Below are 18440 nucleotides of genomic sequence, written 5' to 3'. Positions count from 1 at the left end.
TATCTGCCATGAACCTGTGTCCCAGACGTGGACTGGCAAGCCATGGGAAATGTCTCACCAGCCTTATCTCCCAGTGCTGTGCGTGTGCTCTGTACTTGCATTTGTCATGCGTGGATTTGTGTGTGGTTGCTTGTGTAGTCTGTATTTGTGGTGAGTGTATGCATGCAGTACTTCGGCCATGTCCACCACTGACATGTGTCCCTCTGAGGGGTGGCTTACTGTTAATGTGGTCAGCGGCTGGAGAAGTCTTAAAGCTTTCCTATGGCAGCTTAAGATCAGGAGCACCCATAGATATGCTAAAACACCATTCATGACATTACACTAGCATCAGAGGGATACTTTGCTGGTAATGTTCTTCTAGACTTGGGAATAGAGACCTCAAGAACGGATAGGTTATTTGAAAATAAATGGTTAGTATGAACAGTGGATATTTAAGTGGATATTTCTACAGCTGGTGTACATTTCACTTTTATGTGAAGCTTGAAGTCCTTTATTCCATCTAGTGACGGTGTGTAAGTTGACATTGCAAGTGAAGTATGAGGGGGATTTGTCACTCTAATTGTGAAAGTTACACTGATTAGCCCAGTATCAGCACACTGTGATTTGACAACTTCCTCACAAGGTACAAGATAGGAAGCTGCAAAGCTTTAAATATGTAAGTTGCAAACCTTTAAATACATAAGCTAGACCCAGTCTTTTATTTATTTATAAGATCATTCAGCCTTTGCTACAACATGCTAGGGTGGGCTATGACAATAAAATACAGTTATAAAAACGGGTAAAATCATTACAAACACATGAAACAGTTCCAAATGGAACAGAACAACATTACAGGAGGGCCTTCATCCAAGAAGGATGTGGCCTGAAGGTGAGAGTTTCTTCTTGAAAGGAAATTAAACCAGGATGTGTAAGAGATAAACGTGGCTTAGCTGAATGTGGAAAATCAGACCACATCACTGCTAATTAGGTCAGATGCTTATCAACTCTTTGTTGGTTATAGTTCAGCACATGGAAGAGAGAGAGAGAGAGAGAGAGAGAGAGAGAGAGAGAGTATTGCTTAAAAGATCTCTGTAAAGTCTTGAATGAAATACAAAATAAAAATGTGAATCTGTGAGCGCTTCATTTAACAGTGAAGGGTGAGTTCTGGGACTCTGTTTACAGGGCCAGGATTGAGGGGCTACTGTTGCCCCTTCCCCCAACTGCATTCTCAGGCCACATTCACACCATGGGTTTAAAGCAGTATGGTTGTGGTTTCCTCCAAAAAGAATTATGGGAGTTGTAGTTTGCTAATGGTTCCAATAATTGTTAGGTGATTCCTGTTCATCTCACAGAGCTTCCCTTGATTGATTGTTGACGACTCTGAGAAGTATAGTAATGTACGAATGTGGCCTTAGATTTCCTGTGTTTTTAACATTATGGCTAAAAGAAGCCAGCATAGCCCCCATGTTTTTGTGTGTGTCAGCAGCCTCCACATTGCTTCAGAACAATGCTCTCCCCATGCAGGCCTGCCTGGTGTCTTCTCCCTGATCTTTGGCTAATTAAACAATCTATGGACTTTTAAACTGTGTATTGGGGGTATTGTTTTTATTTGTTATGTATTTTTGTGTAGTTATATTGTAAACAGCACTGTGATCCTCAGATGAAGGACAGTATAGAAATGATGATGATAATAATAAGGATAAAAATGGGACTGCTGTTATCCTTGACCTGAGACCTCAGCAGACTTAATTGACAGTGGACTTGAGGGTGCTGATTGCCGGAAGATGCTGGGTAGTAATGTGAGGACTGTCTGCTTGGGTTGTAAAACAACATTTAAAACAATAACAACAACCCGGTTCTATAAAAATAGGTCATCCTGTCTACCAAATGGTCCTTCCATGTTGCCCCTTATTCTGATCCATAAGATATGTATAATAATTATTCTTACAACCTTTCTTGCCTATGGATACAGTCTGGAGATGTCAGAGCGTGCACATTCCACTGCAATAATTGTATCATAAACACTTTATTTCATTCTTAATTCTTCTTGATTTCAGTGAATGTTAAGAAAATGTATTGTGGATTGTTTTTCCTATGTTTGAATTGCATCTTTTACGTTTGAAAGAAAAGCTTAACTAGATGGCACCGAGGAGATTGTAGGTGCAAATCTTCCCTAATACAGACTATGCTTGTCATTATAGGTGTGGCTACAAAAGTACGGCTATCTTCCACCAACTGACCCCAGAATGTCAGTGTTGCGCACTGCAGAGACAATGAAATCTGCTATAGCTGCTATGCAGCAGTTCTATGGCATTAACATGACAGGAAAAGTGGACAGGAACACAATCGAGTAAGTAATTGTTACTGGACTGCTCTTGCTTCTTTAAACTCCTCAAAGTGCAATAAATTTTTGATTTTGACCAGCTAAGATATCTCTGCAAATCTAAATGGTCACTCTGAATATAAGGTCCCCCCCCCCCTTATAACATACGTTTGGTGAAAAAAATGTAGGAACTCTATAGGATATAATTGAAGTTTCAGTAAGAGTCCATTTCACAAAAAGAGAGAAAAGGAAGATGAAATCAGACATGGGAAATCAATATTTATATAAACATTCAACAGAAATACTTTCACTTCACAATTTTTATGGTGGTGACAAAGCATTTGATAGGTTAGTGTGGGAAACATAAGGAGAAAGAAATTGGCTTTCATATGTGGCATAACTTTCAAAAGTAGATAGAAAATAGGCTTCTCTGTCATACATGCTGTCACCCCTTACTTTGACACTGGAAAGTTTCTTCGAACGATAGTTTGGGAAACAGCCATCACTGAAAGCATATTTACAGTATAGGCGTGAAGCAAAAAAAGCATATGTTTAGAGAAACATTGTGAGGAAATGTATGTAGTCATGTGTCATCATTTATCTGGTACTTATGTAAACTGGAAACCTTGCACAGGCCAAAATGTCATAGGAAGGACAAAGTGAATGAATACCATTTGCTGGGAATCACAAGTGGAGAGAGTGCTACTGAACTTCCCAAATGCATGTAGTTCACCACTGTGAAAACAGAATGTAAGACTATATGGGCCTTTGCCCGTATCTAGCAAGGTTCTTTTTTATGTTATATTCTTAAATGAAAGGCAAGCTGCTACAATTGTCTCTCCCATTCTGTCCTCCATCCCTGTCCCCCCAGATTACTTATTTTCACTTGTTTCTTCCCCAGCCGTTTGTTGTCTTCCAAATTTTCAGGATTTAGTTTATATGTTCTTTGCACAGACCTCTGTATATCAATGGCACTTTATTTTAAAAATGCTAATAATTGGGTAGACACAGGATTTTAGGCTAAGACTGCAGTCCTGTATACAAACACCCAGAAGCGATTTTGTTTGAATCCAGTGGGACATTCCCCAAAATATGTAAGGTTGGAGTCTGCAACCAATTGGTGTCAATGGCAAAACTCACTTTGTTTTTTGTGTGCAGCATCTTAATTTTTATTTTTAAAAGTTATTACACATCACCTTGTTGACATCAGATTAAGAGTTGAATCTGATCAAGTCATGATGTGAGGGGAACAACTTCTGCCTACATAATGGATCTTCCCTTCTCTCTCCTCCCCCCTAAACACTGCCAGACATCCCCAAAACTTCTCCAGAGAGTTGGTGGAACCCCAGATGTGACGGCTTCACAGGGGGAGAGGAGGGAGCAGAAATCTGTTGAATGAGCAGAAGTCATTCCACTTGCACAATGACTTTGTTAGCTATAATGCTAAGTACTTTCACCTGGCTATTAAATTGTAAGGAAAACCAATAGATTGTCTAGTTCCTTTTACCTTTGCATTTTTGTATGCCAACATCCCTGGACGTGACCTTCTGCATTAATTTTCAGCCCAGATTTCAAAATGTTTTAAAATAAGGATGCTCAACAATTGAATCCAAGCCAGTATGGTGATTTGTGCATCTGTGTAGGGAATTTTAAGAAATCGACATGGCCATAAGACCACTTAATAGTGTAGCACCGTATTTCTTGTGGTCAATCTGTAAACTAGCTAGTGATCCTAGTTTCTCAAATCCAGAATGAAGTTTCTATATTTTTCCATATAAACTGTTTTGCTTCTTTCAGTATCCCTGCTTCCAGGAGTTTGGTAGCAGCAACCACCACTGAGAAAACATACTTCTTTATCTTTTCCTTTTCCATTTATAACTTTCCTTACTGTCAGTTTGCAATAGGTGATTTTCCTTTGGTGAAATGTACAGCTTTCCCCAAACTGCCACTAATGTGGCATTTAAAAGTTTCAAGCAGTTGAAGATCTGTTTTCCTGTCAAAAAGCTCATTCATGTTAGCTTAACAGAGAACCCTGTCTCTAATCTCTCCCCTGTCTATTCAATCTGAAATATGTTACTGAAATCTAGAGCTCTTAGAAGACATCCTGTAGTTTCTCAGTCTATGGCTAAGATGATGCCTGTTGCTGGATTCTCTAAATTCCTAAAGTTCAAGTATTTCTGACCCATTCACCTTCCCTTAGGGCACCCATGAGACCTGCTCTTTATTGCTTTTCAGTGCAATAATGCATGAGCGAGTGGAATGAAATGATTTTTCCAATCCGAGATTGGCATCAGCAGTTTCAGTAGTGTGTTTTCTGAACTGCTAAGTGAGTTGGAGGCGGAGAAGAAAATTCCATCAGCTAAAACCACCAAAAAGAATTACAAAGGAGAATTCATCCTGCTAGCAGGAAACAGGTGTGAACGTACTTCTCCAGTCCTTTTGCACGGCTATTGGAATATGACATGGAGCTATTTTAGCTCTGCTTTAGAACCTTTAAAGGCAAGTGAGCTAGGTTATTATCTCCCCCCAAACATAACAAGCCAAGTTTAACTGGTGGGCAAAACTAGGTGGTAGAGTGGTGCCACACCAACCTCAAGTTTCCCCCTCTACCCCCTGGTAAGCAGCAGCAACAATGGGAGGTCATGCCACCTACTACTGGGACAGCATTTTTTCCAGTAGGGGCATAGAACTTCTGAATGGAGAGGAAGCCTGCAGTTCCTTTCATCTCACTTGCCATGATAACCAGGGCAATCAAAACTGTGAATCCCTGCTTACAGCGATAAATTTGATATCTATCTATCTCTATCTATCTATCTATCTATCTATCTATCTATCTATCATCTATCTATCTATCTATCATTTGGTGATGATAGCATCAGATGACTACAGCAGGTTGACTAATTTTGCTCTACTACCTTTCATCGTATCTTTGAGTATTCAGTAGTTCTCAGATGTTTGCTTTTCCAAGTGCTTATTTTTGCACCTAAAATTCCCTTAAAAAATCAAGTTGTTTTCAATTAGGACAGCCAATATAAGTTTTTTGAGAGGTAATCTTCTAGTTAGCACAATCTTCTTGATCAGGCTTAGTGCAACTTGTGATGATCACCTTAAATACTTCCTGAGCTGAGCTGCAAGCCAATTAAAAGAGCTTAAAGGAAAACTAAATCTACTAATAAACTCTTGGGAATAGATGTGCATTAGATTTATCCCTTAGTCTTATAGGTTTTAGTTTTATTTTCACCATAATCCAAAGGCTTGGTGGTAGGAGTTTCTTCTGAAACCTTTTAATGGACAGACCCACAACATGTATTATTGGAACTGATTCAAAGCTGCTTTTGTAATATCAGCTGCTAGCTTTAAATTTAGACCAGGATAGAAGAAGCAAGGGCCCTGGAGAAAGGATGGCAATTAACTAAGGCAATTAGCCCATCCAAACTTTTATAAAGTGATATAGGTTGAAATCCTTTGCCCCTACTTATGTAATCATAGCATTGTAGAGTTGGGACTCCAACCCGCTGCAATGCAGGAATCATAGCTAAAGTTCCCTGACATATAGTCATCCAACCTCTGCTTTAAAACCTCCAAAAAAAGGAGAGTTCACCACCTTCTGAGGGCATCCATTCTGCTCTCAAACAATATAATTTCATACAAATCACATTGTTCAGTTGTCTCCAGTTTCTCATATTGTGATGGAACGTATGGAAACCTAACTTTTCATAGCAAGCTGGAAAAGAGAAGTGATAACATTTTGCAACCATCTGGTATGCATTTTCATCAAGACAATGTTAATTTTAAAAATGTGTGCCTCAATTAGGAACATGCTCATATGAGCAGTGTGCCTTGGTTATAGGGCTGCTGAAGTCTATATTTATGAAGCATCACCTAACTTCTCATGGTATTTTTCTGATGAAATACAATGGGTGATATCCAATTGTGGCAGCCCACATGTAATACTGTACAGCCATTCCACTAGGGTCTATCAGCCGTATTGTAACACAACAGCCAAATCCAATGTTTGTCTTGCACTTGCAAAAGATACTATGAAACCCCTAGTGCAACTGGCGTTGTTATTGTTATACCTGTGGTGACATTTAAGCTTGAGTGCTACTACTTGTGCAACAATGTCAGCTCTCAAAATACTTGTACAATGTCACCTCTCAGAGTTCTTGTATTAACATCACATCGGATCCAATTTTTCTGCAAAACTGTATTTGTGAAAGCCTGCTGGAAGGCATCCATTAGGATTCTTGACAAGCTGGACATGATGTTTCCATGCCCCCTGTAGGAGAGGCAGGTTTAGTGCAGTGAAAGCTTGCTGTAACAAACTGAATTGTTACAGACTTAATTGGAGTTTCTAGGGATGATATTGTTGTCTGAAATCTGCCTGGTATCTGCCTGACTTTATATAAGTAGAAGTCTGTCTCCCACTTATTCAGAACCAGATTAAAGTATGGTAAAATCAAGGGGAAATTCCAGTCTTACTAAACTGGGAAATGATATATATTGGAAAAGCCAGAGGAATATATGTGGAAGCAAAATATTATTTTAATAAGCTTTATGTTGTGCAAGAAAAATGCCAGGTTATCTCTTTAAATTTTCTTATCTTCTTTATTCCTATTTCTTCAGCTCAATGCTTTTGATTTCCTTCTATAATGGTTTCATAAAGTCTTCCCTTTGAAAGAGGAACATTTGGAAAATCAGAATTAGCTTTGTTTCTTTGGAAGACTGTCTGCTCTATTTCAATATAACACACAAGGAAGAATGCTTTGAACTGAAGATTTAGCATGCAGCCTTAAACAGCTCTGCTTCTATTTGTGCAAACAGCACATACTAGTTTGTGATATTTGGCTTTTGTAGCATTTGTTATGCTTCAGTCCTCCTAAGCATTTTTTTCCTGCTGATGTAGTTTTAAGTTCTGACAGAGTGTGCAGGAGGGAGAGGACTTGCAAAGCACAATGTGTCTTGGATACACCTGAAAGTATATATTTTAGATGTTTTGCATCTAGATAATCCCAAATAGAATTAAGGATAGTCTAGAATTATTATCTATCTTTGTGAGCTTCAAAGTTCACCAGATCAAAAGATACTAGTTTATAATGAACATTGGAGATTATGGCCTTTCACCTTTAAAATTGGTAGGGCAGCATGGAAACTATCAAGGAAGAACTGCCAGGTAGGTCAGTATTAATGGGAAAAGTCGCCCAGGGATTGAACCTGGAACTTCTGCATGCAAAGCAGGTGTTCTACCATAACCATTCCCTTCATGTATTCCTAAATATTTCCCATTAGTCTACCACAAACATTAAAAAAACTTTTTTATTCCGGAAAGGTTATCACACAATTTAACATGGACCAGAAAACACAACTATTTCACAGCCCAAGTGGCCATGACTTGTTTCCTTTTTGAAAAGTGATGTTGGAAATCATCTACAATTCTATTCACTGTGGAGGAACATTTGATAGAGAATGGAGCAACTCTACATTGGATGTCATGGAAGTTGCTTTTATGTGAGAAACTGAGTAAACCCTATGTGTAACTTGTCATGTGTGATTATGTGCATTCAGTTGGCAATTATCATCAGTTCTTGATTTCACTTACAAAGTGGAGGAGTTGACATGGGATGGTGATTATAGTAATGATGCTTTAACAAATGAGAAATACTGCTCAAAAGTATATGCAAGAAAGAAATCCACAAGTGTAGCAGCAACAAATAGTGGGAAGTATGCAGTTCACTAAAATGTATATGTTACTAACAAGTGTAAATGTGTTCTTGAGATAAAGATAGGGTTTGTGAAATTCATTTACATTAAATAAGGACAGTCCTAGACAGAATGTGTCTAGGTTACAGAAGTCAGCAAGCAGTATATTTCTTTGCCATAGCTGTGCTTCGACATACATCATACACTGAGTCATACCTCTGGTTTAAAGCTAATGATAGTGAAGTATTTGTTACAGTGACTTGGACGATTCTTTTGACCACTGCAACGGAAAGCGGAGCAAATGCATACAAAGGCTATAGGACATGATAATTCTTTACTCTGAAGGGTAATTGAATTTGGGTTAAAATGTTCTGTGGATTATAAATAGTTCTAGTGAGATGAAAGGATATGGAATGAAACTTGAATATTGATTGCCTACCTGTGGATTCTGTCTTCTGTGCTAAATCCCTCCCTTGACCACAAAGCCCTTTACGACGGGAAGAATATTCTCTGCAAAAAATGCCATCAAATGCTTGACAAAGCCTGAGAGCTCTTCTCAGCCATGGCTTTGAAGCTTAGGGTTGAAAATGGGCCATTTGGATTATTTACAGCCCTTGTCTGTCTCTGTAATATCTAAGGGAGCAAACATTTTTGTTTTCAACACACATTGCCACTGATTTGGCTCACAGAGGGCTTGTCCAGATAGCAGCTTCGTCCGTCCCCACTCTTGGGCACGGCAACATACAACCTAGTTCACAGGAAGTATGCTGGAGAAAAGTAGATTCCCTTTTTATGAATCAACCCTGTAGTGCATATAGGAAGTTAAAGTCACAGATAGAAACATCTTGTGCCTGTCATTTTGGCCATGAAGATGGGAAGAAACAGAGATGGAGTGTGGGTCAGGGGATCATGGCAATTAAGCCCTTTCTTGCCTTTAATGCAGTCAGGAGTTGGTAGGAGATTTAACAGCAGTTAAGTTAAACCCTACGGGTGGCGCTGTGGTCTAAACCACTAAGCCTAGGGCTTGCTGATTGGAAGGTCGGTGGTTCGAATCCCCGTGATGGGGTGAGCTCCCATTGTTCGGTCCCAGCTCCTGCCAACCTAGCAGTTCGAAAGCACGTCAAAGTGCAAGTAGATAAATAGGTACTGCTCCGGCGGGAAGGTAAACAGCGTTTCCATGCGCTGCTCTGGTTTTGCCAGAAGCGGCTTAGTCATGTTGGCTACATGACCTGGAAAAACTGTCTGCGGACAAATGCCGGCTCCCCCGGCCAGTAAAGCGAGATGAGCGCTGCAACCCCAGAGTCATTTGCAACTGAACTTAACTGTCAGGGGTCCGTTTCCTTTACCTTTTAAAGTTAAACCCTAGTTAGTTTTAACCATAGTTTACTGTTATTGGCTGGACTGTAGCACTCAGCCACAGCTAAGATGAGAGGGAAAATAAGTTACAAAATGTTTATCCATTCTGAAACGCTGAAATACATTTTCCAAGGTCATTTTCACACATGAGGCTTAAATTGGTGCTCACATATCCTGTATATTTAAATGCAAATGCATTAAACATTTAATTCAACCCAGATTTGGACTTATTTTAATTACCATCTGCCTGTTGATTGGCTTGTTTTAATGCTTTCTGGTTAAATAATTTAATGAGTTTAATGTAGTAAATTGTATTAGGGCCTAAAGGTGGTATATAAATGCTTTTTATAAATAAATATACTCTAGATAGGGGATGTAGCTACAGTCCTGTGGCCTAATCTCAATCTCCTTAAATGTAATGGAAAGAGGTATCTCCATTACATCTGCAGTGAGTGTAAACAATGGGTGATCTCCGATTCAGATGACTTCAAAAATAATCTTTTTTAGAAAACAACAACCTTTTTCTCAAATAATTATGTACTGTGTTCCAGATTTTATTTCTATGTGTAATAAATGTATGTAGAGTATTTCTAACATAGGATAATAGTTCTTGTTTTTGCTTTATCCCTTGCCTCTTTCGTTTGATGTAGTGATATCACCTTAAGGTGAGACCATCTGTCTTTTGTTATTTGCTTACTGCAATGTGTATGAGTGCTGCTTATTGGTGTAATAGCTGTATAGAATCAATGCATGAGAACCGCATGTTGCCCTTACATTTGTTCAGGCTAAAACCATCTGAAAGTTTATGGATGTCTATGTTTATTTTTAAAGATAAATCACACCCTTTTATTATTACAAATTATAGTGCATACAATCTATAAAACACACATAATATAATCTTATTTTAAACACAAATTAGTACATACATACACTCTTCAGAAGACCCCTTATTCTATCAGTCACAGCCGCTGATCAAAATAATATATCATAATGGTCCTTTTTAGCTATCTGAAAAAGAGACCTTTCTATGCAAGTGGAAGGAAATTCCTTAAGATTTTATAGCAGGGGTGGAGAACCTCTGGACCTTCTTGTGTTGTTCGACTCCGGCTCCCCTCTTCCCCAGTCAGCATGACCAATGATCAGGGATGATGGGAGTTGGAGTCCAGCAATTCACCAGGAGGGCCACAGGTTCCCTAGTCCTGTTTTATACAGATCCAATGCATCACCTAAGCTGTCTTTTCTTAAAGATCACAATATCTCGGCTGTACTTAATATGACCTGTCATTAACATTTTAAATCAAATCCATTTTGTAGTGCTGTGTCCTCCACACATGTTCAGAGTTCTCAAATTGTGCTTGCCTAGAATTAGGTATCAAAGTATATGTGGAAATTTACATTGGTGGACTTAAAAGGTAGGTTCAGTCCAGATGATTTCAGTTCACTACAATTCACTCCCTTTTGGGGCAAAAGGCCTGCAAGGTTCTGACAGTTGTGCTTGAACAGCATTGTGAAGATAGCTATCAAGCAACATTTTTCAAATGTTGGGTCTCTGGAGTTAGAAGCAGTTACACAACTGAGTAAATACCACAAGGCCAACTCTTGCACAACGCAAGTATGTGTGTGGCGGGGGATAGCAGAAGCCAATTGCTAAAGTTGTCCGCCTTTTACTTATCCAAGGCATAAGTCCTTGGTTCAGAAGTTGCAGGTCTTGTTCAGATTCAACACGAGTCTCTGTCTTGATAGCTGGTGGTGAGCCTCACCGTATGTCTATGCACTTTACAGGGTCAACTCTGTGATGTCTTTATTCTGAATTTATCAGTGGGGCATTGTTGTTTCCCAGCCCAGCTAGTTGAGCCTATTTGTGGGGTGGAGAAAGGACTTTTGCCTAAAAGGAGTTGGTTTCCCTTCAACCTCACTAGAAGACACCTGCATTTTTATGTTGGTACATTCTTTAAGCATGTAAGATATTGGCCATAAAACAAGAGAAAAGAAATAAATGTTTGCTGTGTCAGAGAAGCAGCTCCATCCTTCATTTAAATATTTAGTAAATGTTTACTAAACCCACTCCATGAGATTTTCTGTTTGCGGAACTAACAATTAGAATGCACAACTAATAATATTTCCTGAATTTAATTTGACTGAACCCCTGCATCGCTGTTACTGTAAATCTGCTAACTATTGTTTGTTAAAGAAAGGATCTGTTTTCTTTAGCCCATGAATGGTTTCTTAGTAGCATTCATTTTAAATTGGAAGCCTCTTCTTATCAGAGTAAGCATACATGGTTTCCATTGTGAGGACTCCAAAAGACTTTTCTTTATCTCTCTTGCTAGTATTGAGCTCAAAGCGCCTGTTGGACAAGAGAAAAGATAGTTCCCTCTGTATTTTGGATACCTATTCAGAACTCAGTGACAGTTTCATGAAATGACAGGCTGCAATCCTGAGGGTTTGTTCACGTATACAGAAGGGCTTGTCCACACCAAAGAACTTTTATATGCCTGGATGGACTTAGGAGATGCTTTATTTGATAAGCAGTCTCTATGCTGTCTTACCCTTTTTGTGGCTTCCTGTATAGAATGCCAGACTACAGACTTTTTTTCGGGAGGAGTCTACTTGGGGCCGCAAAGCCCATACTACGTCTAGTTGTGTTATTCTTTGTATTGCGGCCATTTTACACAAATTATCAAATGGGGGAATGCATCTCTCCTATTTTCAGAGCATATTTCATAGAATTAAAGAATTGGCAGGGAGAGTCCAGCAGCAGCACCTGAGGGAGACCATTCCACTGTCAAACACCTCTTACTGTTTGAAAGTTCTTCATGATGTTTAGTCAGAATCTCCTTTCTTGTAACTTGAATCCACTGGATTGGGTCCTAGCCTCCTGAGCAGCAGAAAACAAGCTTTCTCCATTCTCCATATGGCAGCTCTTTAGATGGCTATCATATTTAAGTGTAATCATTTGCATGTAAGATTGCCTTGTAAGCTAATAAGACTCCCTCTACCTAGTGTAGGCTCAGTGAGGTATCCCTCCAACTAGTGGAGGGATTATATGGGGTATTGATAGTTGCTTGACATTTAAAATAATGGCAAGAACATCCTTTCCACCTGGTTCTCTTTCTTCTGCCTTAAAACAGGATCCTTTGTACCTCTACCACCCTTATATGATTACCCCACCTAATCTAGGCCAGGGTTTCCCAAACTTTGCTCTCCAGCTGTTTTTGGACTACAACTCCCATCACCCCTAGCTAGCAAGGCCATTGGTCAGGGATGATGGGAATTGCAGTTAACCTCATTATGTTGTGCTACGAATGGTGGGGGTGGGGAGTGCCTGCCTACAGAGGCTTAACAATATCCTAGTGTTTCCTAGACCAATTTTTCTATATTGGATTGAGCTGAATGCACGTGGATCAAGAAAGGGAGCCTTTCTGTATGCCAAAAGGGCAACAACAATAAAAACCCTCAGACTGACTTGCTTGGCTGACTTCCAGAGAAAGTCTAATATTTATCTAATATTCATTAGCTTTTTCCTTGGAAGTCAAACACCTATTCTCCCTGCTCACTTTTGATCTATTTCAGTACTGATCAACCCTGAATTGCTACTGCCATGCGCATTCTGCAGCATGGGAGCTACTTTATCGTTGCCTGATCCTTTGATGCAAGTGAAGGCTGAAGGTGAAGAATGTGGCAATGTGGGTGGAGGTGGTTATCTTTTGGTCTTTCCCACAGAGTTTGCACCCAATTAATGCAGGGGATTTTGCCGAGGAAGTTGTTGTGCCCTTGTTCCACCGAGAAACTGTATTTTGCTAATTAAGGCTGTTTGCTCTTAGTGGAAAGAAACTAATGAGAAGCTCAATTATGTCAGAGCCTGAGACCAAACAATCCCTCTGTGTTTTTGGGCTAGAGATGAAATGAAATGAAGCTTGTTCAGATTTTTTTAAAATGACATGAAAAAGAGAGAGATATCTAAACACAAAGGCCACAATCCTGCACCAACTTCAGCTAATTTCAGGCAAGGGAAATCAATTCTGTGTCCTAATTCTGTATTGGCTTGTATCCAAACTGTGAAATTACTTTTTGAATCAATTGCATTTTATTTGCCTGTAAATGCTCCTGTAGTTATTAGTGAACCTTGGAAAGTGAGAGCAGCTTCCTAGTGTTACATGGCAAAATACAAACAGCTCAGCTATTCACTGTTTCAGTGACTCAAAAGGAATGCAACATTAGGGCATTGTCATTTTGATTAGGTATAATTGTGAGCTTCTAATAATGGTGGTATTCAACCCAGCCTAATGGTGGTTATAGACCTTTATTATCTTAAAAAGTAAAGGGACCCCTGACCATTAGATCCAGTCGTGGACCTAATAGTAATAGTAATGTGTTATTATCTTACACAGCAATTTTAGTTTTCAGAGTAAGGAACACAATATACTAGGAATGCTTATGAAATCCTCCTGTCTGAATCTCTCTCCAGTTATGGGGTTTCAAATGACTTGATTGTCAAAGTTACCTGTCATGTGTCCTATCTTTTGATTTTTGTTCATTCCACTGCACATTTACTGTAATTTACATCATCCCCCCCCCCGCATGTTGCCGATGCACATGAGTGCATTGACTCATGAGAACGCAGTGCAAAAAGGATTGTATCAAGAGCTCTGCTTATACTGTGCATATAATGTGCAGATTCAATCAGTGCCCTGATATGCATGGGGTGGGGGGTGGGGGAGAGAGAGATAAGTGTAGCAAATGGTGCTTTTTCCATTTTAGAAATTCAGCAAGTTAAACCAGAGGGCAGGTAGATTGAAATGTCCAGCAAAGCCATCCTGTGGCACAATAAGCAAATGAGATAGGGGGCATTTACTCATTCCTCCAATGTGCATTACCGTATTTTTCGTCCCATAGGACGCACCTAGTTTTTTGGGGGGGAAATAAAGGAAAAATGTTTTTCCTTTATTCCCCCCCCCCAAAAAAAACCCAGGTTGGGGAAACCAAACCAGGTCGGAGAACAGCGGGATGGCGGCGCTGCACCTCCCCGCTGTCCCCCGAGCTTGTGGGGCTGGCCGATGTCTGCCCGAAGCACGGGCCGCTCTGCTTCAGCGCACCCCACGCTCCGTGCAGCAGGCTGCTATCCGCAGCCTAGGGAGCCCTGCGGGAACTCCCGCAGGGCTCCCCAGGCTGCGGATATCTGCCCGGCGCGAGGGGCGCTCTGCTTCAGGGCGCCCCGCGCACTGGGCGGCAGGCTGCTATCCGCAGCCTAGGGAGCTCTGCGAGAACTCCCACGGGCTCCCCAGGCTTGCTGATAGCTTCCTGAAGCCTGGAGAGTGAGAGGGGTCGATGCGCACCGACCCCTCTCGCTCTCCAAGCTTCAGCGAAAGCCTGTATTCGCCCCATAGGACGCACACAGATTTCCCCTTCATTTTTGGAGGGGGGAAAGTGTGTCCTATAGGGTGAAAAATATGGCATATTTCTATAATATGGGTTAGAGAGAGAGAGAGAGCTGATGCTCAGTGGTACAGTGCATGCTTTGCATGCTCAATCCCATGTTCAATCCTGGGCATCTTCAGGTAAGGCTGGAAAGGACCTGTCAGAAACCATGAGAGCTCCTGCCAGTCAGATCACACTAAACTAGACTGATTGGGGGTGGGGGAGCCAGCTTCCATGGTTCCACAGCTTCCATTAATAGCAGGTTTTACATATAAATCATTCTTGCTGTTGCTCTCTGCTCTCTCAAGGAGCTGCCTTCTCCCTCCAGGCTTTTTTTTTTTTTTTTGAAATAAAAGAAACTGAAGGTAGCCATAATCAGAGCCCAGTTCACAAAGCACCATCCATTGTTGATTTCCTACTTAATTTGCACAGAGCTCCTGAATACGAAGGATCCATGCAAATCATGAACAGGTAGCAACCCCACCTACCAATCTGCTTGCTTGCCCCTTTCTGCCTCCCCGTATGGGTATTCTAATGGGATGTGTGATTTAGAAATGCCAGCCAGGAAATAGATGTGGAAGTGTGTGGTGGGTGGGAGTCGTATCTTGGAAGGGTGGAGAGAGAGTATAGCTGTTTATTAATGAAATGAGCTAGCGGTTGTCAGCTGCATTAAGAAGTTATTGCCACTGTGTGCCACTGATCTCTTCCTTTGTCTCCTTATTTGTTTAAAGCTGGATGAAGAAGCCTCGTTGCGGTGTGCCTGATCAGACACGAGGCAACTCCAGATTTAATATTCGTCGAAAGCGATACGCATTAACAGGACAGAAGTGGCAACACAAACATATCACTTACAGGTAATGAAAGCAGAGCCATGACCCTTTCCCTTGTAAGTGCTTTAGCATTGCAAATAAATAAATAAATGCAGCTCTATTACTGAGATATGATTTGTCAAAGACAATGATGTTGGTATGCAGCCTGAAAATATTGATTTGCATGTCTTGGGAGAAAATGCTCATGAGCTGCAGAAGCAATGAATAATTTTCTGGAGTCCAAATGGTCCGTGATTATACAAAGTGTTCTTTTGAAGCTCTCACGATCAAATTAACCTCTTGCCTCCCTTTAAGCCTCTATGAACATCTTTCAACAGCCTTGGCAACTTTGCTGGGGATATTGCTCAGGAAGAACAAAAGTGGGGTCTACTCATCTAAATATGCTCACCACGTCATGGGGAGCGGGGAGTGCTTTCTGGATTTGGGGGCCTTCAGCCAAAGTGGAATTAGATTGATTAAAAACTGGCAAGTGGCCGATGAAGCATTTTCATGCCTTTATAGAAGTATTTGTGGGTGGGTGGGTGTAATTCTCTTAACACTATTAGAACATGCGTCATGGACTGGCTGGATGCAGAAGAATGGTGGGGGACAGCAGCTGGTGATCCTCTGGGGGTACCCCCGAGGGAAGAAGGCTCAGAGCCAGGGGATTGGTGGTGGGACGCTGGTCAAATGGAAAAGAGGGAGCAGACTGGGAGGAGGAGGTGTTGGAAGCTGAAGAAGCAACAGGCTTTAGTGAGCAGGAAGAGGCTGTGGCAGAGAGCAGCCCAGAATCAGAGGCAGAAGCACATTTAAAGATGCAAACAAAGGGCCAGCGTAGCTAGGAGGCCTGTTGGATGTAGTGGCTCAAGGGATTGACTCTGTCTAAGCTTGCAGAATACTCACAGGCTCCATCTTTGTTCTACAGTGGAGGCTGGTCCATTAGGCAAAATATAGACTGTGACCTTTATATCTAGCCAGGGTAACTTATTTAAAGTTTGCTACGACCATCCATGTTTAAGGCTGGTGTGACAGAGGTAGATTTCAACCAAAGAATGGGTGAGCACTGTCACTGTTACAACTTCCAGAAATTTAGGGTACTTAGATCTTTCATCACTATGAGAATGTGAATCCTTTGAACTTCTTTGCTCATCATTATTGATTGATTTTATTGATTTGTCTAGTACTCTTTTGAGTTCTAGTCTTCCTTGTTCTAGTCTGACGAGGAGTCAGATAATGGAACCCTATTGTGGGTGACGCTGTGGGTTAAACCACAGGGCCTAGGACTTGCCGATCAGAAGGTTGGCGGTTCGAATCCCCTCGATGGGTTGAGCTTCCGTTGCTCAGTCCCTGCTCCTGCCAACCTAGCAGTTTGAAAGCACGTCAAAGTGCAAGTAGATAAATAGGTACCGCTCTGGTGGGAAGGTAAACGGTGTTTCCGTGCACTGCTCTGGTTCGCCAGAAGTGGCTTAGCCATGCTGGCCACATGACCCGGAAGCTGTACGCCGGCTCCCTCGGCCAGTAAAGCAAGATGAACGCCGCAACCCAGAGTCGGTCACGACTGGACTAATGGTCAGGGATCCCTTTACCCTTACCTATGCATGCTATTGCTCATTTTCTGTATATTTTCATTGGCATATTTAAAAAAAACCCTTACATTTTTAAGATGGGATATTATGAGGCTTGCTTGCAGAAGAGATACTCCTAGAACATCTTTGCCTGAAATGTTTGGATTTTCTTTGAACATGATTAGGAAGTGGTGTTTTGGGTGTTTTTTTTTTTGCTTGAGCAATACTCATTTGTATTTATATATTAAATTTCAAACATGCAAAGTCCTTCTTGTGTATTCTTCTGAGAAATCCTGTACAATCTTGTAACGTAGCTCAGTTAAGAAAAGAAGGGCACTGGAATAATGTTTTATGCTAATATCATAATGTGATGTTACTCATCCTAAGCTTCCAGAATAAATCAGTGTATAATCTTAAATAAGCTGTTTCCTCTCCTCCCTTATTTTAGCAGTCTCTCCCCCTTCCCTTTTAGGGACACTGATTCTGATGATTTATATTCCCTGAGTGATTTACAGCCAAGTTAGGGTTTCTTCCCACTATGCGCTTACCAACATTGGATTTCATTTCCCATTCTATCGCCAGTCACCTTGTTTTGAGACAAAGTGCTACAGAGCTTGCTGTCTGCTTTCGATGTCTGCATCTTGAGCTGCTACGTATAGTCAGAAAAATTGGAAAACTCACTCGCTAGCTATCCCTTTCCCCCCAGATAATGAATGAACGTGATTAACTGCACACCCTCTTGGACCATCTTTTGTTTCCACCTCAGTCCGTTGCCTATATTGTGTTTAGTTGTTTCTTCTCTGTGTCGTGTATTCCAGGCAGCAAGATTCCCCCCTCTATCTTGAGTTTACTTTGTACGAAATTGCTTTCTTAATGGGTGTGATCAATAATTCAAAGAACTATGTTGAGAATTCAGTAGCAGTTCTCAAAGTGTGAAGCAGGCTTCTCCCGTAAGGTGGGGTCTGTTAAGAAGATAAGGACCCTGCTGGGCAATGGCAAGGCTTCATTCAGTCACAGGTCCTGTTTCCCAGAGTGGCCAGTCAGAGCTTTCCAAGGAACTCATAAACAAGGCATGCAGGTGCCCTATTAACTGTTATTCAGAGGCATGTTGTCACTAAATGTGGAGGTTTAATTTAATTAGTTTATAATAAAATAACTATTGGATTGAGCACATGAGACCAATAGTGGATCCAACAGTCAAGGAGGCAGTTTCTGCTTGTGGTGCAGAGGGAAGAAGGCTGATGGGGCTCGTCAACTTGAGAAGGAAAACTCTGATCCAAAACCTCCACT

The 18440-nt window shown here is 41.0% G+C and overlaps 1 protein-coding gene across 2 annotated transcripts in view; it reads left to right on the top strand.

Moving 5' to 3' along the window:
* MMP16 (matrix metallopeptidase 16) overlaps positions 1-18440 on the top strand; it is a 189036-nt gene that overhangs the window by 79057 nt on the left and 91539 nt on the right. Inside the window, exons 2-4 of one of the 2 annotated variants that reach the window (XM_081204666.1) lie at positions 2181-2329; positions 10009-10023; positions 15508-15630. In XM_081204666.1, coding sequence (XP_081060792.1) covers positions 2181-2329; positions 10009-10023; positions 15508-15630 — 287 coding nt within the window. The remainder of the gene's footprint in view (positions 1-2180; positions 2330-10008; positions 10024-15507; positions 15631-18440) is intronic. The other variant, XM_081204667.1, reaches the window with a different exon arrangement.

The sequence above is a fragment of the Podarcis bocagei genome (genome assembly GCF_964188305.1).
Source record: "Podarcis bocagei genome assembly, chromosome: 8".
Taxonomy (NCBI): Eukaryota; Metazoa; Chordata; class Lepidosauria; order Squamata; family Lacertidae; genus Podarcis; species Podarcis bocagei.
The sequence above is the reverse complement of the archived record's forward strand: the minus strand, read 5'-3'. Positions and strand labels throughout refer to the sequence as shown.